Raw genomic sequence first — 26,816 nt, 5'->3', positions numbered from 1 at the left:
TTGAAGCTTTTAATTTACAACGACTATCCTACCAGGTCCCCAATTTTACACCTGGGCTGACGGGGCCGTACACACCAATGATTCAAATTTTGCCAAAAGAGTAAATCGTGCAGAAAGAAATAACAGGAATAGAAGTGGCGAGGCAGAACCATTGTCGCAAACCAGAGCTGTTATTTCTTCCGCCTTACTGGATTGCCGTAAAAGAGGAAGTGATTTTGCAACGATGGGCCGAACTAACAACTTTCAGATTGCAAGCCAGCCAATGTAACCCATTAGACCGTCATGGCACTATGCCAACTTTAGGAAGTGTGTAGTCTGTAAGGTATGCCGTGATGGGGCACACTCACACATCGGCCAACCCTATTGGTGTGCGGAGAGGAGGCCGGTGAGGGCGAAACGTCACGACGTATCTTACAGTCTAGGAAGTGTGTTACACATATCACTTTTAATCTATGCCTAAATTTTATTTTCATCTTGTACTCTTCATCGTCATTCACTCTCTCTCTCTCTCTCTCTCTCTCTCTCTCTCTTTAGGGATATCACTCGTGGCGGAAATGACAAGTTTACCCATTTGTACGGAGTAGCTACCGACGTATTCACCGTGTCTATATTTATGACGTATATTTCTGGTGAGATCACATTAGGTGATGTCATCTATGACGAAGACTTACAGGTGAGTTGGTGACCTGTGACCTTATGACGTCATCATAATTTCATGAATATTGAATTTCATTTTCATTATATGTGAAATGATAAATATGTACTTCAAGTTTCATTTTTTTTCATCAAACAGGTTGATTACACTGCCAGAATTCGGTTAGCCATTCAGCTTTGTCAGGCTACCGACTACCTGCACAACAAACTTGGTATCGTCCATAACGACATCAAGCCATACAATATTCTGGTAAGTATACGATAAATAACAAATTCGTCAAATAATAGATAAAATAAAATCTAAGGCTAACTAAAAACAAAGTGTTTCCGGTAACACAACCGGCCCTGTATAGTTAAGCTGCCGACTCTAAACAAGTTAGTTCCCTTTCCGTATTTATAAATTCCAAAGAATTTTTGCAATCAAAAAAGTAAAATGGTGAATGTTTACTACTATTTTCCTGTTAATATTCTTGCCAAAATATATTTGGTCAATTTTGCTTCAGTCACATCCAAGAAAAACCAGACCTTTTAAGATTTAGTTAAAAGTTACAATCTGTATATTGTGTTCGTCTTCATCTCATATAAATGTCTTCGTCTACGTCTTGTATACCTCCTTGAGAATCAAGCTGTCACAGAAGTATTGTGACCAACAAGTACATTGTCTTAGAGTTGAAGCAATTTCTCAAAGAAAAATAAATTAAAATAAATTAAAAATAAAATAAAATTTCAACCAATCTACCCTATTTTCTGAAGACATGTTATCGGGGAAAAAACGTTCTGTTTTATTTTTGGTCAATTATTAAAATTAATTCATTTTTGCTGACTTATTGGTAAAATTGAGACATTATTGGGATTATAATGAAAACAGGAAACCTTTCTTTTTAGAATGACTGCTAAATCATGATTAGCAATCCAATCGCTTTAAGTCGGGAATTACTGTACATGTCAAATTGTCTATATTGACAGAAAACAGTGGGAAATACAGAAGAAAGACATGGTATTGTTTTGAAGATTTGATTGAATAACATTTGTGTGTTCACCATTTACAGGTTGATGGTGATAAATTGATGCTGTGTGATTTTGGATTTTCTGGCTGCATTGGATCAACGGATAATGTTGGTAATGGTACCCAGCAATACATGGCGCCTGAAGCTGTCCTGATGAAGTGTGAAACTTTACAGCCATCGCTTGACGTATGGTCGATAGCTGCTACCGTTATTGAAATGTTTACAGAAGACCTGCCATGGCCGCAAATTAAAAAGGACGATGATATTGAAGTCATAGTTGAGCATTTACTCAAGAAATATCACAATGTACATCCCAGTGGACTGAACCAAATTGGTGGTTATACCTTGGTCGGGATACTACGGTCTTGTTTCTATGCCCCTGACATGAGAGTAGGTCTGGGAGAAATAATCCCGAAATTTGAAAAGTTAATTCTCGAGTATGAGGATGAACTAGATTAATAGAATTATTTGTGTTTATATTTTGAGAGACTTTTATAGTTAAGGTGAATATTAAAGATAACTTTTAACCTTTTTACTGTATTTTGCGACTGGCTGTATTTTTATATCACCACAAAAAAGAATCATTCAATCGATCGATCAATCAATCAATCAATCAATCAACCAACCAACCAACCAACCTACCAACCAACCAACCAATCAACCAACCAATCAATCAATCAATCAATCATTCAATCAATCAATCAATCAATCAATCAATCAATCAATCAATCAATCAATCAATTCGTCAATCGATCGATCGATCGATCGATCGATCGATCAATCACATGCCTGCTGTCACCTGTGATCTGTGCAGCTGGAGAATAAGCAGTTTGAGTCAAATTACTATTTCTGCTCACCATCACAGCACATTTCTTTTCCTGTGGTGCATTGGTACATTAACAGGTTATTAGCGAAATGTCAGGCGTGGTGTGAAAAAGTGAGATTCAGAGCAAAATCCATTCCAGGCTATAGATGTAATCCGTGAACGTTTTCTAATCCGCGCATATCACCATGTACATGTACATAAAACATACAACATTTCATACAAAAAACACGGGTTTGTAGCATCAAGAGGTAAATGCACGATATTACACGCATGGACTCTTACGTACGTGGAGTTCAACGATCTCGAAAACATCGCTGGTATTACATACGAGTAAGTCTCGGGATATGGTCACAGAAATTTGAATAATACAAAAACAACAAACCTGCGTTAAGGCGTTCAGATATTTCACCTATTACGGACATATCATTGACTTTAAGGTAAAATAAAGATGTTTTTTTTTTTTTTTTATCAAAGAATGAAATACTACTTCGTAAATGTTCACTTTCTTTGAATGCATGACATCGGTCGAGAAAGGATCGACGCACTTGACGCCAGTTCACGGATGAAAGTTAGAACTAACATTCATAGCACAAAATTTGGCCTACAAAAACGAATATTCTCTGTATTTCTTGGGTAAATTTTTATCAGAAGATATATGGTAATATTTGTGGAGTAAATATCTTTGGAAAGAAATAATTAATATGTAGTATTGAAGATCTAATCAGTTGCCACGAGTATTGAGAGGTTGTAAAATACATTGTACGCTAATCTCCGTTTTATGACAATATGTACACGTACACCTTGTTTCTTGTGAGGAGTTGACGATACCAGTAAATGTGAAAACGTCACATTGGCTTCGTTGATAACAGCTGAATAAAACAAAAGAGACTCAGAGTTTAACGTAAATCACTTCTAATAAAAAGAGAACTTTTTTCCGTAGTTATTATAAATTTCAATCGACGATGTCGGCGTCACATTTCTCGCCTCATATCATTGGTTTGTACTGCGTCTTGCGTTCTAAGACTATGTTTGTCTCGAAGAACACTTTAGGCGTTCACATGGTAACTTTGTTCTGTTTCGGGAAAGATTCTAAGTTCGAAGCATTACCATAGTTCGTCAACTACGCGTTCAGTTTCAGTGTTTAGTTCGAAGCAGTACGATAGTTCGTGAACATCGTGTTTAGTTTCAGTCCGTAAAATACAAACTGTGTCAGTATGTTCTCTCAGTTTATTTCGCGTTATGAAGGTTTACATGACTTGGATATCCACCAGTCTCAGTGTAAGCCTGGTAAGTAGATTTAAAATTATTACAAATACTTTGATTTTCTGATTTATAATAATGACAGCACATAGTGTACATTCTAAACACGCAGCGTCTCCATGTCTGCGTAGACCGACTTTACAGGTATATATGTTAATTCTCGTTGTTTCTGTCTTTCTTGTTCAGAAGATAACCATTTTGAATTTCCACATCAAAGTAAATGGTTGAAGTGTGTGGACGTTGTGCTCGGGGTACCCCGAAAAGTGTCGTGTATTTTCAAACGGAACTCTTGGAAAACATTGTGGTCCGCTGTCAAAAGCAAATTTCGAAGTCCAGAAGATGAAGAAGGAGACGAAAGCAACAATGATAGTAGGCTAAGAGCTAATGGTGGTGGCGATATTGTTGGTGGTTTGATACCTTCTGGTGAGTAAACGAATCTCGTGACTGTCTAAGCTAAGTTTGTGGTCTAAGATCTTCACACACATTCCTTTAACACTTTTGTGTGATATTATTCGTTTTCATCAAATGTTGGATAATACTAACCCGACTTCCATGGTAAAAATATTACAATGAACTAAAATGTTCAGGAAGTTTCGTCATCTGTGCCGATCAAGACGTCTCAGAATGACATTCATAATTTCTTTTTTCAATTTACAGATATAAACCTTGTCCCTTATGACAGTTGGGAAATGGTTGATGTGATTTACAGTGGTAAATTTACCTCTGTACATAAAGTAAAATATGAAGACAAATTTATGGCGATGAAACGCATCAAACTTGGTCATGAGTTGAAACTAAGTGATATTCATAACGAATTGACATTGTTAAGGTGAGTGAACATAAAATATTGCAAACCAATATGTATTAATCATTTGCAACTTATTATAATTTGATATTAATGTTAGTTTTTATACAGTACTTTTCCACTCTGTGCTCAAAGTGCTTTACTATTATGGCAGAGATTTAGAGCGGTACAATGGCTGTTATAATTATACTTTCACAACTTCCTTAATCAATTGCATTCTCTATCAGCGCATAGGATTGAAGCTTTTAATTTACAACGACTATCCTACCAGGTCCCCAATTATATAGCTGGGTTGACGGGGACGTACACAACAATGCGTCAAATTTTGCCAAAAGAGTTAAATAGTGTCGAAAGAAATAACAGGAATAGAAGTGGCGAGGCAGAACCATTGTCGCAAATCAGAGCTGTTATTTCTTCCGCCTTACTGGATTACCGTAAAAGAGGACGTGATTTTGCGACGATGGGCCGAACTAACAACTTTCAGATTGCAAGCCAGCCAATGTAACCCATTAGACCGTCATGGCACTATGCCAACTTTAGGAAGTGTGTAGTCTGTAAGGCAGGTACACCGTGATGGGGCGCCCTCACACATTGGCTAACCCCTATTGGTGTGAGAGGAGGCCGTTGAGGGCGAAACGTCACGACGTATCTTACAGTCTAGGATGTGTGTTACACATATCACTTTTAATCTATGCCTAAATTTTATTTTAATCTTGTACTCTTCATCGTCATTCACTCTCTCTCTCTCTCTCTTTAGGGATATCACTCGTGGCGGAAATGACAAGTTTACCCATTTGTATGGAGTAGCTACCGACGTATTCACCGTGTCTATATTCATGACGTATGTTTCTGGTGAGATCACATTAGGTGATGTCATCTATGACGAAGACTTACAGGTGAGTTGGTGACCTGTGACCTTATGACGTCATCATAATTTCATGAATATTGAATTTCATTGTCATGATATGTGAAATGATAAATATGTATTTCAAGTTCTTTCTTTTCATCAAACAGGTTGATTACACTGCCAGAATTCGATTAGCCATTCAGCTTTGTCAGGCTACCGACTACCTGCACAACAAACTTTGTATCGTCCATAACGACATCAAGCCATACAATATTCTGGTAAGTATACGATAAATAACAAATTCGTCAAATAATAGATAAAATAAAATCTAAGGCCAACTAAAAACAAAGTTTTTCCGGTAACTCAACCGGCCCTGTATAGTTAAGCTGCCGACTCTACAAACAAGTTAGTTCCCTTTCCGTATTTATAAATTCCAAAGATTTTTTGCAATCAAAAAAGTAAAGAAGTGAATGTTTACGTCTATTTTCCTGTTAATATTCTTGCCAAAATATATTTGGTCAATTTTGCTTTAGTCTCTCCCAAGAGAAACCAGATCTTTTAAGATTTAGTTAAAAGTTACAATCTGTATATTGTGTTCGTCTTCATCTCATATAAATGTCTTCGTTTACGTCTTGTATACCTCCTTGAGAATCAAGCTGTCACAGAAGTATTGTGACCAACAAGTACATTGTCTTAGAGTTGAAGCAATTTTTCAAAGGAAAATAAATTAAAATAAATTAAAAATAAAATAAAATTTCGACCAATCTACCCTATTTTCTGAAGACATGTTATCGGGGAAAAAACGTTCTGTTTTGTTTTTGCTCAATTCATTAAATAATTAATTCATTTTTGGTGACTTATCGGTAAAATTGAGACATTGTTTGGTTTATAAAACAGGAGACCTTTCTTTTTAGAATGACTGCTAAATCATGATTAGCAATCCAATCGCTTCAATGATAAGTCGAGAACTACTGTACATGACACAAATTGTCTATATTGACAGAAAATAGTGGGAAATACAGAAGAAAGACATGGTATTGTTTGAAGATTTGATTGAATAACATTTGTGTATTCACCATTTACAGGTTGATGGTGATAAATTGATGCTGTGTGATTTTGGATTTTCTGGTTGCATTGGATCAACGGATAATGTTGGTAATGGTACCCAGCAATACATGGCGCCTGAAGCTGTACTAATGAAGTGTGAAACTTTACAGCCATCGCTTGACGTATGGTCGATAGCTGCAACCGTTATTGAAATGTTTACAGAAGACCTGCCATGGCCACAAATTAAAAACGACGACGATATTGAAGTCATAATTGAGCATTTACTCAAGAAATATCACAATGTACACCCCAGTGGATTGAACCAAATTGGTGGTTATACATTGGTCGAGATACTACGGTCTTGTTTCTATGCCCCTGACATGAGAGCAGGTCTGGGAGAAATAATCCCGAAATTTGAAAAGTTAATTCTCGAGTATGAGGATGAAATAGATTAATAGAATTATTTGTGTTTAAATTTTGAGAGAATTTTATTGTAGTTAAAGGTGAATATTAAAAATAACTTTTAACCTTTTTACTGTAATTTTGCGATGGGCTGTATTTTTAATTCCCATTCATGTTTACAAGAAGTTATCAACAGTTATATATCCGGGATGTATCACATATTGCTTCCCTATACAATCAAATCGTACTTACAGGAGACTACAGCCTTGATAAACAGTCACGCGCGCGGCTGACTAACTAACTGTACACAAATTATCAATATTTATCTGCACTTCTTGCACCGATGCTTCAAGGAATAGAATACAGAAAGAAAACCATCCTTGCAGCAGTGCAAGGTCCATTTTATTGACGGTACTTCAATTTCATTTTTCAAGAGCCCAGCCAAACGGCCAAACCCAATGGCGCAGCCAACGGCCCAGCCCAGGTTTCAGTATATGTTGCAACTCAGTTTCTAAACAATGTGTCTTTATTACTCTAAAGAGGTGGATATTCAGTTGGGCGTATAATTATAAAAGGAAACGGAAAACTTTTTTAAAATAGAAAATCAAGTAGAAAAAAAATAACGCGGTGAATATATAAGCTTATGTATCTAAAAAAATTCGTGTAATTCAACAAATTACAAAAAATCAGAACATTCAGCCAACCAGTCGATCGCCCTCTACAGTCAATCTTATCCTCCAGGCACGGGGTTGAAAGGTCAAATCCTAAGCTGTTTGTACGCACGATATTCGGAAAGGCCTACGAAGATTCACCCGTGAACGGAAGGGCAGTCAAATCGAAACCCACATACATGTCCATAGCAAATTCGTATCCTTTTAGCTTAACCTATTATCTAGTATGTATATTATTTGCATTAGGCTAGCACATGAGAACTTTTCGTTCCTAGCACAATGTGCATTGTCTATTTCACATCCATTCCTAGTACGTAGTATGCATGTAGTATGTACTACACCAAAGGGCCGAGACTAGTGTTTTAATTTTTGCCCTTCACGCGATATCATGCATACGCTATTAGTTATTTACGTTGTAAATTTGAGCAATGATTTCACGTTTCTCAAAACCCAAAACATACGTGCAGATTACCGCCATCTTGGAAATGACGACGTGTTCTGTTTGTGTACAACTAGTTACACTGAAGTAAAGCACTTTCTCTATGTGCTACACTCATTTATAGCAGTCATATCAAGTATACTGACTCATTTGGGTTATTTACAAGCCTAGCATGTGGCTTTCCTAATGCAGTGTTTGAATTGGCAAATGAAATAGTATACTTTTACACTTGATATGGATGCAATAAACGATTGTGGTACATACAGAAAATGCTTTACTTTGGTGTTATGCGTTTTAATGTTACTGGCACATAATTCTGGTGTGTTATGGATGTATTAGTGTCAGTAATATTTCCATGGTATTATTGCACAGCATATGTGTCACAGAGGGTGTCAAGAGAACTTAGGTAACGAGTATTTTCCAGCTGAATGAAGAAAAATATTGGAGAATAACATAATTATACCAGTGCCAGTAATATCAAAGAAAATCAAAGCCATTTTAGTTCACATCCCACAAAATTTCTACCCCTATATACAAAACCCTTCTTTAGAGCTTGTGTCTGTATAATTCCTTAATTTGAATATTATAGATAAAGTTGTGCAGGTGTTGACAAGGTGAATACGTAGACAGAATTGACAGATGAGTACACCAGATTCACAATCCCAATTGGTCCTGGTAGGTGTGCCACAATGCGACGAGGTAATCGTCAAAGAAGCTGACATTAAAATCACATACAGTTGGCTAATCAGGAACGTTTTTCTGAGTCCAGAAACTTGTCTCTTATGGTGCGTCAACAAAGGCCTCTTGCGCTCTGAGCGGATTTGTCCGAAGTGTGGAGTGACACAGAAGTGGCTATACGAAGCAAGTAAAGAGGACAAGTATATATTTAGTTGTCCCAGACCATGCCGGACTAGAAACGGCATTAGAATAGGAACATGGTTTGAAAGTGCAAAGATTTCACCTGAGGCTATCCTTTCGCTGACATACTTTTGGTGTTCCGAGTGTCCGCAGGAGTTTGCACAGAGGGAGATACCCGTGACTTATCATACATCTGCAGATTGGTACAGTTTTTGTCAGGAAGTCTGTACGTTAACACTTGTGGACCTCAGTGAACAAATCGGCGGTCCTGGAAAAGTAGTGGAAATTGACATCTGTAGATTTGGGAAACGTAAGGCGCACCGAGGACGATACGCTGATGAATGGGTGTTTGGCGGTATAGAGCGCAACAGTAGACCAAGAAAAACGTTTCTAGTCAGTGTTTCAGGCACAAACATCGAGATTTTGTTGCCACACATATTGAATTGGATTAAACCAAGAACGACTATAACATCTGACTTCTGGAAAGCAAAGTCCTTACTCCATACTAATGGCTATTCCCATGTGGATATGAACAAGATTGAACAACTGTATAACCATTCAATTGATGGAAGCTGGTTACACGTCAAACGAAATCACCAAATATTTGGCAAAGAGAAACATCTACGTGATAATTACTTCTCTGAGTGGCTTTACCGACAGAAGTTTGGACCAGTATCAACGTTATTCCCCAAATTCCTGGAGCACATAAAGGTTATCTACCCTGGAAAGTAATGGGTGAGTCTGAATCTTACTACATTTACCACTAGTTTCATGAAATGAGGGGACTAGACTGTGATGATAGCAGCAAATAATGTCTTCTTGGTCTCCTACCCAGCTTACTTGTAGACTTAAAAGACTATTGCTACTACACAGTAACTATTCCGCTATCCTAACTAATATTTTGATTTTTTTAAATTTTTGCTGTCCTTCCAAGTCTATTCTGACTCCCATCTCAAGCTGGCATTATACCACACCCAGCCATACACGTAACATGTGCAAAACATTAGCGTAAAGTTGAATAGAATACAACATATGTAATGATGAGAATGAGGTTGGACTCGGAGAGTCACATTTCCATGATGGCACCTAATTGTGGATTCATCATGTGACCTGATGGCACAATTTAAATGTCTTGGTATGTATTCGATCAATCCCGCTTTATACAGGAATGCCATTCCAGACCAGCTTGAGATAAGAGCCAAAGTAAACTTGGAAGGACTGTCAAAATTAAAAAAATCAAAATGTCAGTTTGGATAGCGGAATAGTGTATCGGTAGTAGCGATAGTCCTTCATGGCTACAGATTGGCTACATGTATCTTCTATCAACAACCGAAGATGTTTCAGTGTGTGCCTTTGCTATTGTATGTACCATGTAAATGTAATGTTGAATCAGTCTCACCCAACTCTGGGTGGATTTGTTTGAATTCAGCTGGCAATGGTAAGAAGCACACAAGTTAACCGCTCTGCCACTGACAGCCTGTATGCAAAAGAGCTTGCAATTCTTCCATGCAGTAATTATGTTTGAAATTTGCAGTTTTGGATAAATTTACGTAAGAATAAGAATAACAGAACCCAGTAATGTGTGAATGTCAGTATGGATAAATGATTTATTTGTACTAATGTACAGTACAGTACAGTACAGTACAGTACAGCCACAGATAACACTGCAAGCATGAGTGCAAATATCCGAGTATGCAACTCTGGTATTTACAAGTGTGGCGTTCTGTCTGATTTTGGATATCTATTTCAGAGTTCATCACAAGCAACGGCGGAAACCCAATGGTTAAAAAGGAGAATGTGGACACAGTTCGATGGACAGTGGTTGAAGAATATACAGCATTCAAAAGTTCTTATGTTTTACAACGTTGTGATGAAAATGTGCATGAACACGACCAATTACGAACAAATACAGTTGAGGATGCGACCGTAAAACTAATTAAGACAGATTCAACAGAGGACCATCACACATCTGGAGAAAATGTCAACATGGTTCATAACGAAAATGAAAGTAGCTTATTTTATCAATCGGCGCCATCGGAGCAATCCAATATTGAGATGAAATATGCTCTCGGAATTGACACAAATGAGAACACTGTAAAAGTTAATGTGGAAACTGCGATGAAATATGGTATCTCATCTATAAGCGAAAATGGTGATAAATGTAATAGACTATGGAAAAATGATGGCGATCCAAAGAAATTCACGTGTGGAGAATGTGGCAAATATTTTTGTAATTCCAGGCATCTTCATAGACATATGGGTATTCATTTTAACAAACGAGACTTTGTGTGTAAGGAGTGCGATAAGAGATTCTATAGGAAAGATGCTATGTTTGATCACATGAAAGTTCACAGAAGAGAAAGACCGTATCTGTGCGAAGTATGTGGTCAAAAGTTTGTGAGAAAAAATAATCTGAGATCACACTTGACCATCCACAGTAATGTAAAACCGTTTGTTTGTAACGAGTGTGGTAAAAGTTTTCGTTTAAATGAGTATCTGAAAAGACATATGGAGACTCACACGGACAGTAGTTGTCGTCTCAAAGAATGCCAGAAGTCTCGCAGTCATGACCTCAACAAAGGCCAGAAGTCCCGCAGTCATGACCTCAAAGAAGGCCAGAAGTCCTGCAGTCATGACCTCAAAAGACGCCAAAAGTCTCGCAAAAGTTGTGAAGTTTGTGGCAAAAGTTTTCAAAATGTAGCACAGCTGGAAATACATCGGGCATTGCACTTATTCATAAAGTGCAAGACATGTGGAGTATATGTTGATAAAAGGTTACGAGATACTAATCTACTAAAGGACACAACACCAGAACAATTTCAATGTAACAAGTGTTACAAGTCTGGTAGTTCATCTTTTTCAGAGAGTTCTGATAAAAATGTAACAGTAAGTAATGAGCACAGTGAAAGTGATGTTAATCGAAGTGACATTGTAGAGGAAAAAATTAACAGTCATGTGAATCGACGTGATTTGGAAGAAAGTGGCGTTTTAGAGAAATGTAAAGGCAATGCAAATCAACGTGGCATTTCGGAGGGAGTTGTTAATAGTGATGCAAATCAAAGCGATGTTTTGGAAGGAGTCGTTAATAGGGATGCGAAGCAAAGCAATGTTTTGGAAGGAGTCGTTAAAAGTTATACGAATCAAAGCGACGTTTTGGTAGGAGTCGTTAAAAGTGATATGAATCAAGGCGATGTTTTGGAAGGCGTCAAAAGTTATACGAATGAAAGTGGCGTTTTGGAGGGAGGCATCAAAAGTGATACGAATCAAAGTGGTGTTTTGACCAAATACCTCAACAACTGTAACACGTTCGTCTGTGGCGAGTGTGGACAACGTTTTCGTAACCCTTCTCTAGTAAGGAAACATATGCTTATTCATTCACAACAAAAGAGACTTTGTTTTTGAGGAGTGTGGTCAACGATTTAAGAGATTCAGAAACATTACTCTGAGAGACCATATGAAGGTCCACGGAAAGACCATGTCTCTATGAAAAGTATGGTAAAGGTTTCATATGAAGAAGCAATCACAGAGCACACTTTGCAGTCCATTAAACTGAGCGAGACCTTTTATTTTTAAGGAGTTTGATAAGTTTTCGTGCAAATGTACATCTGAAAGCTCACGAGGCAAACTACTGAACAATGAAAATGAAAAATGTGCGTCAACTCTCAAACAAATGAACATCTTATAGCTCAAATGAAGACCAAATAAAACAAGCAACAGTTTCTTTGTGACCAAGTACATGTATGGTTATATACATATACATGTAATTGATGTACATGTATAACAACAAATTTATATAGAGATACCCAATCTGATGAAAATCTGATGTCGTGAAAGTGGCTAGATGTCTTTATTTACCTCCATTTCCACCGTGTTGTGACTTTTGTTTTGTTCTGGGTGATCGCCACCATCCCACACCTAACCTAACCCTGTGTAGTAGACAATCCTGTTTGAATCTCAAGGAAGGTGGCGATCACTCGTAACAAAACAAACGACACAAAACGATGGAGGTAAATAAAGCATTTAGCCGCTTTCACCAAATCAGATTTTAATCAGATTGACACAACCCATAATTATATGCATGCACAACCACACATGTATGCCCAAACCACATGTGCATGTACAACCACACATGCATACACAACCACATTTGCATACACAAGTTGATGTGACACTTACTATATTACCATAGTTTTACCAAGTCAACAGAAACAAAAAAATATTAAGTTATTTGATTGCATGTTTTTTTCTGGCTTAGCAGATGCAGTAGAATGATCTTCCTATTGTATAATATAATGTATACATGTATGTATAGTATTGGAGTTAAAAGCTGTACCTGGAACATTTTTTGAAACATTTGTGTTAGATATGATAGACATACTCGTAATATTGTACATTGCACGTATTGAGTCCCCTGTGAGTAAATATGTACATGTATTTGTGTACATGTGTATCTGTACAGTGTCACATAGTATGTGCAATATATCCAAATGAATTGATTTTTAGGTCCATACCTTAAAATCGGCGCCCTCAACGTGATCACAATTTCAACCTGTTACCGTACTACTCATGGATAAAATTGACCTCTAATTAACATGTACAATATCTAATTGCTGGTATTTTAACATGTTCAATAAATGTGTTGATCAAAAAAATAATACTCCTGTTACAGCTAGTGCAACTTTAAAGTGACACATCCCGAGTTACTGTAATAATACATGTAAGCTATTTGAATCAAGTGTAAATACTATAAAACTATACTAGTATAATGTGAATGTCAATGCATGCATTTCATGGCACTTAAATAGTATTCTGGCAATTCAGTGTGTCCTCTAATGATAGCCAAATTTTGTTTGTTTTTTGGGGGTCAAAATGGTAAAAACTGGCATTTCCCGTGAGTCACCACATAGTAAGAGAGAGGGGAACACCAAATTTTGGTGCGTCACTAGAAATTGTGTGCATCAGTGGCGCGTCAAATTGGTTTAGAGGGTACATTGTCTGGCATTGTTAGCTGTGTAATAATGATTTCCATGACATTTTGTTATACACATGTTGAATTATGTTATAGAATTATGTATATATTATTCCAAAATGCCTGCCAATAGTTAAGTATACATCAGTAATTCAAATACAGTAGACATCAGTTACTGTGCAGCAAGAATTACTCCACCAAAATCATATGAAGTCAACTTGTGACCCTTTAAAGGAAGTAAAGGTATTTTCATTAACTATTTTTCTGAAGGGAAATAAGCACTTAGGAGTTATGAATATGCATTGTGTATGAAATAAATATTCATGTCTGCTAAGACCCATGATGCAACGGTGCATCACTGAAAAAAAAAAATAGAGAATTTCCAATTTGAGTTTCTTGGCAACCAAGAAAAATGTATGTGATGTGAAATCACAAAATGGCTCTCCAGAACCCAAAGTTTAAAAAAAAATATTTTTATTTCCTGGAGTAGTGTTCCCCTTTAATGACTTCTTAAATCAGTGTACAATATTCAGTTACCTCATTTCATATATTTCATTCTGTAGATTTATGGAAATCAGGGTTATTTCTATGTATTGAGTATGATAAATTTATTGTTGGAACATGGGAGAGATGAGACTTTGAAATTCTTTCAAAACAGAAAACATTTCAAGTGTTACAATATTGCAATTTGTGTTAAGACAGTAATATACTTAGATGTTATTCCACAATATTTTTCTTATTTGACTTAAGGGTCTTTGTCACGAGTCTATAGACTCATAGTGACAACCAATAGGTCACGAGTATCTTCTGGCTGAATGAAGAAAAATATTGGAAAATAATACAATTATACCAGTGTCAGTCATATCTAAGAAAAATTGGGGAAAGTACTGGTAATTTTGAATGTTTTGACTGATATTTCAGACACAGCAGAACCAGTGACATAGACGTGTTGTCGTGACGTAGAACAACCAGAGTATATATTCCATATTTTTTGTTCTAAATGGCTCGTGCATGATGTAATGGTATATGTAGGTATTTATAACTTTGTTGTAAATACTCTGCAATGTAGTAATTTAAATAAACTATACAGGATACATATGCTTGGAGTCTTTTGACAGCTTGTGTTTTGTCCACTTTCTTTCTTTCTGTGTGTCTGTCTTTCTCTCTCTGCATGTTCAATTCTAGACTCTCACACAGTCCTTGGAGCTTCGCATAAATAGCTAAAACTTGGGTTGTATTGTATCTATCGATATCACATAGGGCTAACCTTTTGTTGACATGTTAGGCTTCTGTGTTCTCAAAGCCCAATCGACCAAGCCATTATTAGGGCAAATTTGAACAAGTGTTAACACAGTCCTCGGGCTTTGCCTAACACGTCAACAAAAGGTTAGCCCTATGTGGTCGATGAGGGCGTGCAGTACATGGATACTGGGATACTAGTATACGAGTACAATTATGCAGTAGATACCGGTACATACAAAACAACCCAAGTTTTAGCTATTTATGTGAAGCTCCGAGGACTGTGAGAGAGTCTAGTTCAATTCATGAGTGCCTCTGAACTTCAGATAAATGCATTCATAGTACGTATTTGAACTATTGTGTGAGCCCTCATCTCAGTGATTTGTTGTCCATATGGCAAATTGTTGTTTAAATTGAAGTCCCCAATAAAACTTCAATACTCTGTGAAACCTGATTGGATATTTACTGTCATTTCTCTACTCCATTATTGTAGTACAAGCATTACTAACACAAATACAGTATAACACAGAATACAGATCTGATAGCAAAAGTGTTTATTTCAGTTCCATAAATACATGTCATGGACAAATTGCTCTCAAAATATCATAACCATTTGATGTGTATAAATAACAATATAGATATAAATGGAAACTGCTGCTCAGAGTCAAAGACACCTGCAATGTATTGTGTATTTGTGTGTGTGCGTGCGTGCATGCGTGCGTGTCAACATTTTTCACTTTACTTTTAAACGATTTAATGATGTTTATTGCTAAGTTTTGGCAAACCTGGTAACTGAGTTGGGGGGGGGGGGGGTGGCATGTCATCAAACTTACATAGATTTCCACACTTTGTTATAATTGATGTGGAAACCATGGTAACAGATGGGAAAAATTTCATCAAACTTGTATTGTATAGATAACCACACATAATTTTGGTGGTGAATATCATTAAAATACCTGGGGAACACAGGTAGATTTTATACACTATATATGCATTTTCATCAGATTCTTGTATAACATTTTGGATTCTGTTTGAATTTTGCAGTTTTATTTGATTTCATGTCAAAATTTAAAATAAATACTAGCTTACTCTCTGACTACTGTTAAGTATAACATGGATATCATTTTCAGGACAAAACTTTATAGTATTTGTTTTATACAGAGGTTCTTCATTCTTATACCATTCTTGTATGTCAAAGCTAGGAAAGAATATCCCTATCTCTCGTTTTACTGACTCTGGGGAATCTGTAAAAAAAAAAAAAGATTATGTTAAAAAGAGGTTAACAGTGAGGATGATTTCATTTTTAGCTGCATTTTTTATGTTTAAGGAACTCAGAAAAATAATTTCTACTAACCTTCCCCTCTAAAATTGAAGCTATGATGATTACAATCAGTATCTACAGAATACTATGTAACTATCCACTGACAGATTATCACATACACAGATACACAAATACTGAAGCTGGTAGCAACTTAGTAATAATGAGTACATTGAGACAATTGACATTACATCCAAGGTTTGCAAGTATTGTATAAAAGCTATACTGAATGATGCTTCCCTAATGTTCAAGGGTAAACAGTTGCATTCAGAGATTGTTCTCGGTATGCAATGATAATTGTATGACTTTATGTTGACGGAACACATTGGTAACAGTAGTTCTGCTGACAAGAGTTCTGCTGCTCATGTGTTATGACTGCGTATTGCCTCAGCATTATTTGGGCGAAGGTTCAGGACGTATGGACCTTTACTTTGTTTATTATTCATGGTGCCTCAACCTACTGTACAGCAAGTCTATCAGTACAACTTTGATACAAAATCCCTTATTTAATCTTTTCTGAGACTGAAATTCCAAACATTACTCACCAGAACCATGTGTTCCGTTTCTTGTATCGGTTAAACCATACCTGGCCCTTATGCTGTCTGGAGCTGTGTCTTTTGCTCTGTTAAAGAAATAAAAATCTGTGATCAAAAGATCGCCTATCCTTTAAAGGCTGATACCTTTATCATAAATTTATTACCAGCTAGACTGAAAGAAATCAAAAGAGGGCACGCTTTCAATGGGTTGGGCATGAGTGAAAATGAAAGAGCGCCCTCAACAACAGATCTTTAAATCTACATCATACATATTGGCATGTCAAATGTTGGTGCCTGCAATAACATTTTACTTCATGCTGAAAAGTCAAACTAGAACAGAAACAAGAAGGTTGACTTATTCTCACACATGCCTCCAGTAATGCACGTCTAGTGGAAATCATGACATCAGCCAAGAAATCAATGATTGTTATTTTTATGACGTGTCTAGGTGGTAAATTTATATTTCAGGTACAGAGAATTCACTATGAAACATCATAAAGGTATATATTGGGTTGGTGTGCTTTCTCACGTGTTTCCCCCAGAGAGCTACTCCTCTTATTTGAGTATACATATATGTGCTGACCTTTGGGTGCATTTTCTAACCCTTTGGTCTAAAATGGAATATTTTTTTCGAGCGGAAGTCTAAAATGGGGTCAAGTTTGCATTATTTTCAATTTTGTTTGGTCTAAAATGTGGTCCATTGTCCTTTACCAAATCATAACTGCCATTAATTGTCCAAAAATGTTGCCTTTCCCTGTCTGTGGAGTCCACCACCATGATTCAAATTGCAGCAAAAAATCTACAGCTATTATAAATGCCTTCAGAAAGAACTTATCTATTCTCCAACACCTTCTTACAATGCCTAAGATTATGTCACACTGGGAAACTAGTATTATACAAATTCATTTTTTGCATTGGAGATAAGAAATCAATAACCAACTAACTTGAAAACTTTTGTTGGTCCCATTAGTTTTCTCCAGTGTGCAATGGCGTCTTCTCTTGCCAACACGTGTGCACTCAAAGAACCGCTTGTCATGTAATCAACGAGACGGTTGTAGAAAAATTTCCCTAAAATGAAGAAAATTATCAGCATGAAAGATCCACTTTGTTGGTTTTATTTTCTGTCAACACAATATATTTAGGTCAAGTCCATGTACAAGATAATGACTGACTGAAGATTAGGGGTTCACTTCATAAAGTCATTGACCAGAAAAAGGGTGCAAATTCTTACTGGATTTTGAATCTACATGAGTGCTACGAGAGCTGGCAAAGTAGTGTCATTACAGGATGTGAATAACAATAAACTGCTATCAATAGATAGAATCGGCCAATCACCCACGGAAACATTTTTTTTTATTAATGCAGTCTTTAGCACAACACAATTTTGCAGTAGTTACAGCCCTTGCAAATGTTGTCTATAAATGCTGCTGATCAGAATGACGTTTTATCAGTAGTAGACAAGAAAAAAACAGTTTTGTAGGTGCCAAAATGTGGTCTCCTTATCACAATATATCAAGCAGATATATATTGATACAAAATAACATTGGGTGTCTCTGATATAGGCTCACAACATGTTCTTATCAGTTTGTTTACGTCTGTGAAAGTTCATCATATCACTATATACCATATGACTATTCACAGACATAAACAAACTGATAACAGCATGGCATGAATCCACATCTGAGGCATTCACTATTGTCTTTGTATCAATACATCTTGGTTTGATAGTGTGAGGAGACTTCACCTTCGAAGCCAATTTTAATTGTCAACCACTGATAAAACAACGTTCTGATTAGCAGCATTTCTAGACAACTGATGCAAGGGTTGTAAGATGGTTGAGCCCTTGCTATGTTAAATACTAATTTAATTTTAGGTTGAAATACTAAGCCATTGTTTGTTTTCCTAAATAAGTGATGAGAGAACAAAGTCAAGTTCAACCCAGCAAAGTTTCTAAGTGTGCACAGGAACAGATACTGCACAGTTTAAAGGTACACTACACTACCTGCGACTGGAACTTTTTTTGAAACTCTCTTGTTAAATAAAATGACTTTACTTGTAATATTGTACACCCTGAACAGTAGTGAAATCACCTGTGGGTACACATTTGTGTAGCTGTAAACATAATAAATCCAATCAAATTGATTTTTGGGTCCACACCCTAAAATAATGTCTCAACACAATTGGGACTTCAACTTGTTACTGTACACCTTACAAATAAAATTGACCTCTTAGTAACACGTACAATGTCTATTTAACAGTCTTCAGTGGATATATTGCTGGTTGTCTTATCAAAAAAAAAAAAAAATTCTAGTTACAGCTAGTGTAGGTTAAAACCCTCTGGAGAGAAACAACTCTGGTAAGAAAATTGATTCTTACCTTCATGCTCAGCATAAAATTTTTGGGCATCTGCTTTGCTCCATTTCAAAAGTTTTGATCGAACAAAATAAAAATTATTTTCTAGGATTATTTGTTTGATTTCCTGGAGGTAAATAAGTGAATGTAAATAATTAGCATATTATGGACAAATCTAAACAACAACAACAACAACAACAATAACAATAACAACAACAACTTCAACTTCAGTACAGATTTGGAAAAAATGTTTTTCAAAGAAACAGCCTTGAAATATTCATCACAAATACATATACAACTGCTCACACAAGACCGTGGATGAACAGAACCTGTTACAAATGGGGACAGTAAAGAAATCAATTGGATTAATAACACTTGGCTCAGTATGTTGGAACAGCAGAGACTTCTATTACACACCATGGTTTGATAAGAACAGTTTATGGCCTCCCACTTATTGGGTATACGTATATGTGCCGCTCTTTGGGGTAGGGTTCTTCCACCCTTTGGTCTAAAATGGGTACTGTATTTTTTATTTTCTTTTTGGGAAAAGGACTATAAAATGGGGTACACTTTACACAATTTTCGATTTTGTTTGTTCTAAAATGGAATCCTGGAACGAACCAAGTAATAATTTCTCGAATACTTCGGAATTTCTGGGAATTTCCCTCGGAATTTCCTCCAGCTAATTCGCTGTTTGACATTTTCATAATATCGGTGATTATGTATTTTGGTCTAAAAAGTAAAATGGGGTCTTCTATTCTAAAAACTTGACTATTAAAATGGGGTGTTGTTTTTTGGTCAAAATGGGTCTAAAATTGGGTCTGGGGTTGGCCGCACACCCCTATCAGACCTGGCCAGTGCACAGTGGTAACCTCACCCCCACCCCCCGGGGACGGATCATGGAATTAGCATGATACATGTGATTTGTAAACAAAGTTCTTTATCATGACATTGGCATTGAGAAAGTGACTATTTAAAATAACGTGTTGTACCTGTACTTTGTACGGTTGGGCAACTACGTCTGGTTTGATCACGGCTAATGTTAGTTGTAAAGCGTTTGCGGCTCTCCTTATTGTTCCCGCTGTCATTCTGAACACCGAAAAACTCAAATACTTGTGAAGCCCTGTCCCAAACACGTTACTTCTTCAGTGCGCCGCCATCTTTAAAGAATTATCGAAAACCTAGAGGTTCTTTCTCGTCTTTATCTTCTTTTTTTATCGTAGCTGTTTCCATCGTTTAAATATTAGCGTATAAGTTCAACCAGTGATGGAGGGTGGGAAAAATGTGCTCAAAATTAATTAGTACAATGTCAGTTAGGGAGTTCAGTTGGTGACCCGGAAGTGTTGAGCGACCCAAACAAAAATAATAATCGAAGCATGCAAGCACTATCACTCACTATAGACAGCTGTGACAAAAGCGATATTGTAAGTGTACAAAGTGTACGCGTCAACTTTCCGTAGGCGGAACACTAAGACTAAAGAGTAAGAATGGAGGAAAGGTGTTTCCTAATTCGCTAAACCATTTTCTCGGAGCATATTAACACCGTCTGCAAAGCAAGAACTAACTGGGCCAATAGCAGTGTCGTGCGAAAAACAGTGGATAGCAAGATCATTCATCCATCACCAACGGCTAGCAAGTGAACGGCAATATACACGTACGTGTAAGAACGCCCCTTTGGAGTAAGAACCTTGGGTTTGTTACGCAGTTTTTCTCACGCAAATGACCAACACCCAGACAATTCTGACACAGAACAGAAGGCGATGTGTATGTAACTTGCAAGGGTCCGGTCCGTATGCAAGACTGAGCCAGAGAAAAAAAACATTTGTTTTGTTAAAAGCTGTTAACATTTTAGCAAAGGCTGGTACAAATCAGTCCTTATAGTCACAGGTGGAAAATATCACTTATACTACCAAATATGGGTATAGCAAGGATTACAAGAATCATACCATTCCTCATCGTCATGGCAACTGTCTCCTTACTGATACAGCTCATGTTTGTTGTTAAACATTCTTCGAAGAAGACACCCATAGATGAACAAGAGGAACTTGGTGTACGAAACTACGACATTGCAGCAGATCTCAAAAACATTGCGAAAAATGAAATGGCTGAAACATCCAAGAAGGTGGGAAATCAACCCCTTCTTCCATCACCAAAACATGGAAAATGGGATGGAGATAATAATGGAAAACTGTGGAAACTGCAAGGAGTAACAGAAGGAAATATATGCCCTGCACTCATAGCTGGCACAGAAAGTGCAGTGGTGCAGACTCGCAAAATGTTAAATCAAACAGAGATTGAGAATTTGCAGCCCGTTTCGGATGAGATGATAACACGGTGGACTTTTGACTGCGCCAAGTATAAAGAGAAAAGAGAGTATATCTTGCATCCTCTGTCAGAGGATGAGAAGTCATACCCCATCGCGTATAGTATCGTGGTACATCAAGATGCTGCTCAAGTTGAAAGACTATTTCAAAATATCTATATGCCTCAAAACGTTTACTGTATTCACGTTGATTTGAAATCAACAGATGACTTCAAACAAGCTATGGTGAATTTGGTCAGTTGCTTTGAGAATGCTTTCATAGCCAGTAAACTAGAACACGTTATCTATGGAAGCATCTCTAGATTAAGAGCTGATCTTAACTGCATGGAAGATTTAATGGAATCTGAGATTCAGTGGAAATATCTGATCAATCTATCTGGACAAGATTTTCCCCTGAAGACTAACCGAGAGATTGTAATGCAGATGAAAGCTTACAAAGGGATTAACGATATTACCGGTGTTTTACCGAGTCCTGACGTCAAAGAACGGACATTGTTTATCCATGAAGTGACGTCTGACGGTGCTGTGGTTAAGACAGAGAAAGTCAAGCCTCCCCCACCACATAGTATAACTATATACTTTGGCAATGCTTACAATGTCTTCAGTAAAGAGTACATCTCCTGGGTTCTCCATGATCCCATACCCAGAGATTTCCTGGAATGGTCCGAGGACACATATTCTCCGGATGAACACTACTGGGTTTCCCTTCAGAGAATTCCGGGTGTTCCCGGTGGATATTCTAAACCAACGTGGGGATTTACAGCGAGGGCTATCAAATGGCTGTTTTATGAAGGAAAGATATACCCGTCATGTGCAGGGAAGTATGTGAGAGAAGTGTGTGTGTTTGGAGTTGGAGATTTACACTGGCTTACTCAGCAACATCATTTGTTTGCAAATAAGTTTGATGTAACCTTTGACCCCATCGCGGTCCAATGTTTGGAAGAGTGGTTAAGATACCGATTACATAAACTAGTCAATTGGACAAATTTTCCTCATAATTTGTATGGGGGAGACAGAGATTGATTATTGTGAAGTGTTGGATGAGGGTGGTTTGGGGGAGGGTCAGTCAATTTTTTTCTCGTTTATACCCCATCATTCAATTTTCCTCATAATTTTTATGGGGGCAACAGAGGTTGATTATTTTAAAGTGTTGGGTGAGGGTGGTTTTGGGAGGGTCACAGTCAATTTTTTTCTGGTTACCTCATCGTTCCATTTTCCTCATAGTTTTTATGGGGGGAGACATAGGTTGATAAGTTTGACATGTTAGATGAGGTGGTCCATCATTCTTTAACTGCATAATTTGTATGGGGGAGGCAAAGGTTAATAAATGTGTTGGAAGAGTTGGAGGAGGGACAGGGCTTTGAACATCTGAGAAGTCACATCATTCTTTAAAATTACAAAATCTTGTGTGATTGTAGAGAGTGGAGATAAATGGTCAATGTTTTGATTCAAATGATTCAAATGTTTTCAATGTTTTCACAGTGTGGGTGTTCAGGTATCTAGGCAGATAAAGAACAGTAGCCACCCATCGTAAATTATACCAACCTGCTGTGTGTTAGGGGGTCTAGTACTATTCCTCACTATATCCTCAACACCCTAAGCTATTACAAATTGTACTAATGTACAGTCAGCCCACTGTTCTATGCATTTGTCAAAATATTACAACAGGAATGGCATGGGGTTACTGTGGTAAAATGACTTGGGAATTTGAATAGATTTTACTTTTGAATGAAGCAGACATCACCAACTTGCCACCATTAAAAAAAGCATATGACATGTGAATAGGAATGTCTGTAGAGTTTCAATACTGGTAGGGGACATTGTAAAATGACCAAGAAACTCTGGTAGAGTTACCTACAACACTGAGAGGGGGTCTCTCGCTAAGTGTTTTGGGAACTTACTTAGATTTTACCGACTTGCCCCACCCTAAGATCTCATATAGAGGACCATGGTAAATAAGTGAGAAACTCATTGATTTTAACGACTGCGGAATTCCACTAGATTTATAACCTACATAAATGCCTGTAAAGAAAAAAACTCATGGGGGGGGGGCTGATAAAGTGACACAGAACTTTGGATAAATTTGACCCCAAACAAAAAGACTTCTGTAGATATTATAGTCAATTCTATATGACTCCCATGAAAGGAGCTGATCTGTCTTGTGATGACAATCACTTAGATGTTTGTCACAATTGAGAAGTCTGCATGTTATAATACTCAAGGTTAATTTATTCAGAAAACAAGTGTTTGATTTGGAAGTGAAAGGCCAGCTTATTCAATATACCCTTGGATCAGTAGTGTGTATTCTTCCACCCACTATCAATCACTCACTCAAATTGTTGGCTTTCAATGCTAAACAACAAATACCTCGTCAGGTAATTATAGGATTCAAAGATAAATGAATGCTACATTTCACTTCTAAATAACTCGGCCATTTTTGTGGTCTATTTTACTCAGTTATACCTCAGTTTGTCTATATGATAGCGGTACTGTAATTATACTCAGTGTCCAAGGGGTCGACCCCAGGACGCAATATATTCACAAAAAACCATATAAGTGTATTCAAGAAGTTATTAAAGCTAACTTTGTTTGATACCATAGGCTTTATATAGAGGGAAAGCATACTAGAGACTTGGCTAATCTGACTTATAGAATCCAGTCTTCTGAGGATTTACCCTACCATGCCTGGTAATTTGCTAACAGCTGTTTAGGGGTAAGATCAATAGTTCAATGTAGGATAAAAAACTAAATTCTTATACTTAGGCCTCAGACCCCCCCCCCCCCCCCCCAACTAAAATTGACCAAAATTGAAAATTGCTTCAAACCGCACAATCAATTTCAAATCAGTATGTAGCAGTATGTAGCGTTATGAATACAAAGCCAGTATGTATAGTGTCTGGAGAAAATAGTTCTTTTGTTGACACTTTACTTTATTTTACTGCCATGCATTTACTATAGTGAAAATTCTTCCATTTCTTAATTTGACATTTTTCAAAAGAAATATTTGTATTTAGGGGTACAAAATAAAACATCACTTACAAGTAAAATTGATTTTGTAGGATGAGAACTAAAATGGCTCAACCCCCCCCCCCAACCCCCATAAAAGAATATCTCACCCCTTATTTACACCTAGAGTTAGATTGTGGTTTCCCACAGTGACAATAGAATATGGTAACTACATATACATTTGTATTATGTTTACATTGTATAGTAAGACTTGATCCTCTGACTCTTGTGTTCTTAATCACATAGTAACACTATTGACGTCATTTCACAACAAGAAAAATTTTAACCTAAGGCCAAAAAAATAAAAGAATTGTTTCTGGTCATGCGTATCACTTAAATACCCTCGCGTTGATCTTTTTTTTCTTCTTTTTTTGTACAGCCCATGGAGTCTGTAGATCGGGGGGGGGGGGGGGGGGGGGACACCCTCCCTATTTCAGTGAAGACAACTTGCAGAGCCAATTATGATGGACAAGCAAAATGACATCTGCCCCCCACATATACACTTGCTCTAAAGTACTAGATAAAAAGAACAGTAACTGCTATAAATAGTAGCTAGAATGAGTGGCGGATGTGTTGAGAATAATTTTTTTTTTTTAAATTTGCGTCATCGCACCACTTTAGACAAAATGTTCCAACAAGGAACAACTCTTTTTATTTAACCACAAACAAACCTATAAACCGGTCCACTAAAGATTATGATAGTTAATCAGACAAGACAGCACTGACTATAAATTTGCATAACATAAACAAGTGCCATGTGAGTTTCATGCATAACTTTAGGGGTACCTATTCTGCTGCTCTGTCTTTGCCCAGAATAAATATAAAGTCATTTCATCCATAATTTATATCATGGCTAGACACCCCCTGGCTGAAGTCTGTGGGTTTGTACATTCACCCATCTGTTTCGCAATCACTCAGGTTATCATTTCACACAAACAAACAAACACACTTGTGTTTTTAAAAAGGCTGTTTTCTTCAAACAAAGAAAAAAAAACCCAAGACTTAAGGAAGTCTAATTCTAAGGTTGAACTTTCTTTTTGAATATATAATTCACAAAGTTGTGTATTTCATGAAGCCATATTATTTGTATATTTCTGAAATTAATTTTATCTTTCTTTTTGGAGGGTGAGAGGAAAGGGGTTGATGAGAGTGGTTTCATTGATATTTTAAAGCATAATATTTATAACACTCCTCACCAACACTCTAGCCATTCTTTATTGATGTCTGTAGATTAGTCTAGAGGCTGTCTGTGGCTTTGAATCCTTCTCCATGTCTAGAGGAATGAGAAGTCATGAACTAAGTTGTTCATGCAAATGAGTAAAACCCCCCCCCCCCCCATTGTTATAATGATGTACAGTGTATTATGTAGTGTCGAGACTGTAAGATACGTTGTGTCCCTCCATCCTCACTGGCCCGCTCTCTCCTCCCTCTGAGAGGGGTTGAATGATGTGTGAGGGCGCCCCATCAGGGCGTAGTACTTACGGACTACATAGTGCCCTGTTATGACCATATTTGGACATATTGTAACTGCTCATCACAATAAACACCAACTTACTATTCCAGGGCAACATTCTGTGAATGGTTAAAACAAGTATGATTTTCATTATGGTGTGGATGGCTTTGTTATAATTTGAAGTTTCTTTCATCGTAGAACCTCATTCCTCTAGACATGGAGAATGATCAATTAAGCCATGGATAGAATCTAGACTCACTGATTACTAGACCATTCAAAATCCAAGATGGCGATGTGTTTTATGTTTAGGTTTAATCTTATCCCTAATTCAACCCATGACAAAGGTTTAATAATTGCACAACAGTCCTGTGTGTATACAATATGGTGGTAATGTCAGTCAGTCAGTCAGTCAGTCAGTCAGTGAGGAATATATATCTTTGTTTTAATGATAAACAAACACTTTCAGTGACTTTAATCTTTGTTGGTCACTTTTTGTTTCATATTGAAATATTCTTGTAATAATCCAATTTCTAGTATTATAGTATTACTACATTTTTCTTGTAGAAAGTTGAAAATAATGTTCTTGTACTGATGTGACCTTTTGAGGCTTTTCACTTTTATGTAACATTTGTTCCTGTGTTTACAATGTTTCTGGAATTTAGTATTTATTGAAGAAATGGTGTAAAATATTTATGTTGGCTTTAAGGCTTCATCTACGCAACTTTTAAGATGTGTATTTTTATTTTTTGTATTAAACAATGGTGTAAAATACTTGTTTTCTTCAGAGGCTGAGATAGGAATTTA

At 36.9% G+C, this 26,816-nt stretch overlaps 4 protein-coding genes across 4 annotated transcripts; 3 read left to right on the top strand and 1 right to left on the bottom strand.

Annotated features, from left to right (window-relative positions):
• Positions 1-613: 613 nt before the first annotated feature.
• Positions 614-2,120, top strand: LOC144445317 (uncharacterized). The gene is made up of 3 exons (XM_078134855.1): positions 614-673; positions 794-904; positions 1,704-2,120. Exons 1-3 carry the CDS (start codon positions 614-616, stop codon positions 2,118-2,120), a joined length of 588 nt encoding a protein of 195 aa, XP_077990981.1.
• A 6,477-nt stretch (positions 2,121-8,597) lies between these two features.
• LOC144445316 (uncharacterized) lies at positions 8,598-9,548 on the top strand. Its single transcript, XM_078134854.1, has one exon. It carries the CDS (start codon positions 8,598-8,600, stop codon positions 9,546-9,548), a length of 951 nt encoding a protein of 316 aa, XP_077990980.1.
• A 6,556-nt stretch (positions 9,549-16,104) lies between these two features.
• LOC144445315 (nucleoside diphosphate kinase 6-like) lies at positions 16,105-20,372 on the bottom strand. The gene is made up of 5 exons (XM_078134853.1): positions 20,223-20,372; positions 19,255-19,357; positions 17,823-17,946; positions 16,888-16,964; positions 16,105-16,268 (listed from the first exon to the last, which is right to left on the bottom strand). Exons 1-5 carry the CDS (start codon positions 20,316-20,318, stop codon positions 16,105-16,107), a joined length of 564 nt encoding a protein of 187 aa, XP_077990979.1. The 5' UTR covers positions 20,319-20,372.
• A 773-nt stretch (positions 20,373-21,145) lies between these two features.
• LOC144445313 (N-acetyllactosaminide beta-1,6-N-acetylglucosaminyl-transferase-like) lies at positions 21,146-22,576 on the top strand. Its single transcript, XM_078134852.1, has one exon. The coding sequence runs from the start codon at positions 21,146-21,148 to the stop codon at positions 22,574-22,576; it is 1,431 nt and encodes a 476-aa protein (XP_077990978.1).
• The last annotated feature ends 4,240 nt before the right edge of the window (positions 22,577-26,816 follow it).

This window comes from Glandiceps talaboti, chromosome 14, assembly GCF_964340395.1.
Source record: "Glandiceps talaboti chromosome 14, keGlaTala1.1, whole genome shotgun sequence".
NCBI lineage: Eukaryota > Metazoa > Hemichordata > Enteropneusta > Spengelidae > Glandiceps > Glandiceps talaboti.
Note: the sequence above shows the minus strand (reverse complement) of the source record. Positions and strands in the feature narration are given on the sequence as shown.

What these genes read in the sequence shown, in the direction of transcription:
- LOC144445313 (XM_078134852.1), top strand. Translation starts at nt 21,146, where the DNA reads ATGGGTATAGCAAGGATTACAAGAATCATACCATTCCTCATCGTCATG.
- LOC144445315 (XM_078134853.1), bottom strand. Translation starts at nt 20,318, where the DNA reads ATGACAGCGGGAACAATAAGGAGAGCCGCAAACGCTTTACAACTAACA. An exon ending in ATTTTATGCTGAGCATGAAG is followed by an intron (nt 17,947 to 19,254) that starts GTAAGAATCAAT and finishes TCTTCATTTTAG; the next exon opens with GGAAATTTTTCTACAACCGT. An exon ending in AAACGGAACACATGGTTCTG is followed by an intron (nt 16,269 to 16,887) that starts GTGAGTAATGTT and finishes TTTTTTTTACAG; the next exon opens with ATTCCCCAGAGTCAGTAAAA.
- LOC144445317 (XM_078134855.1), top strand. Translation starts at nt 614, where the DNA reads ATGACGTATATTTCTGGTGAGATCACATTAGGTGATGTCATCTATGAC. An exon ending in TCTATGACGAAGACTTACAG is followed by an intron (nt 674 to 793) that starts GTGAGTTGGTGA and finishes TTCATCAAACAG; the next exon opens with GTTGATTACACTGCCAGAAT. An exon ending in TCAAGCCATACAATATTCTG is followed by an intron (nt 905 to 1,703) that starts GTAAGTATACGA and finishes CACCATTTACAG; the next exon opens with GTTGATGGTGATAAATTGAT.
- LOC144445316 (XM_078134854.1), top strand. Translation starts at nt 8,598, where the DNA reads ATGAGTACACCAGATTCACAATCCCAATTGGTCCTGGTAGGTGTGCCA.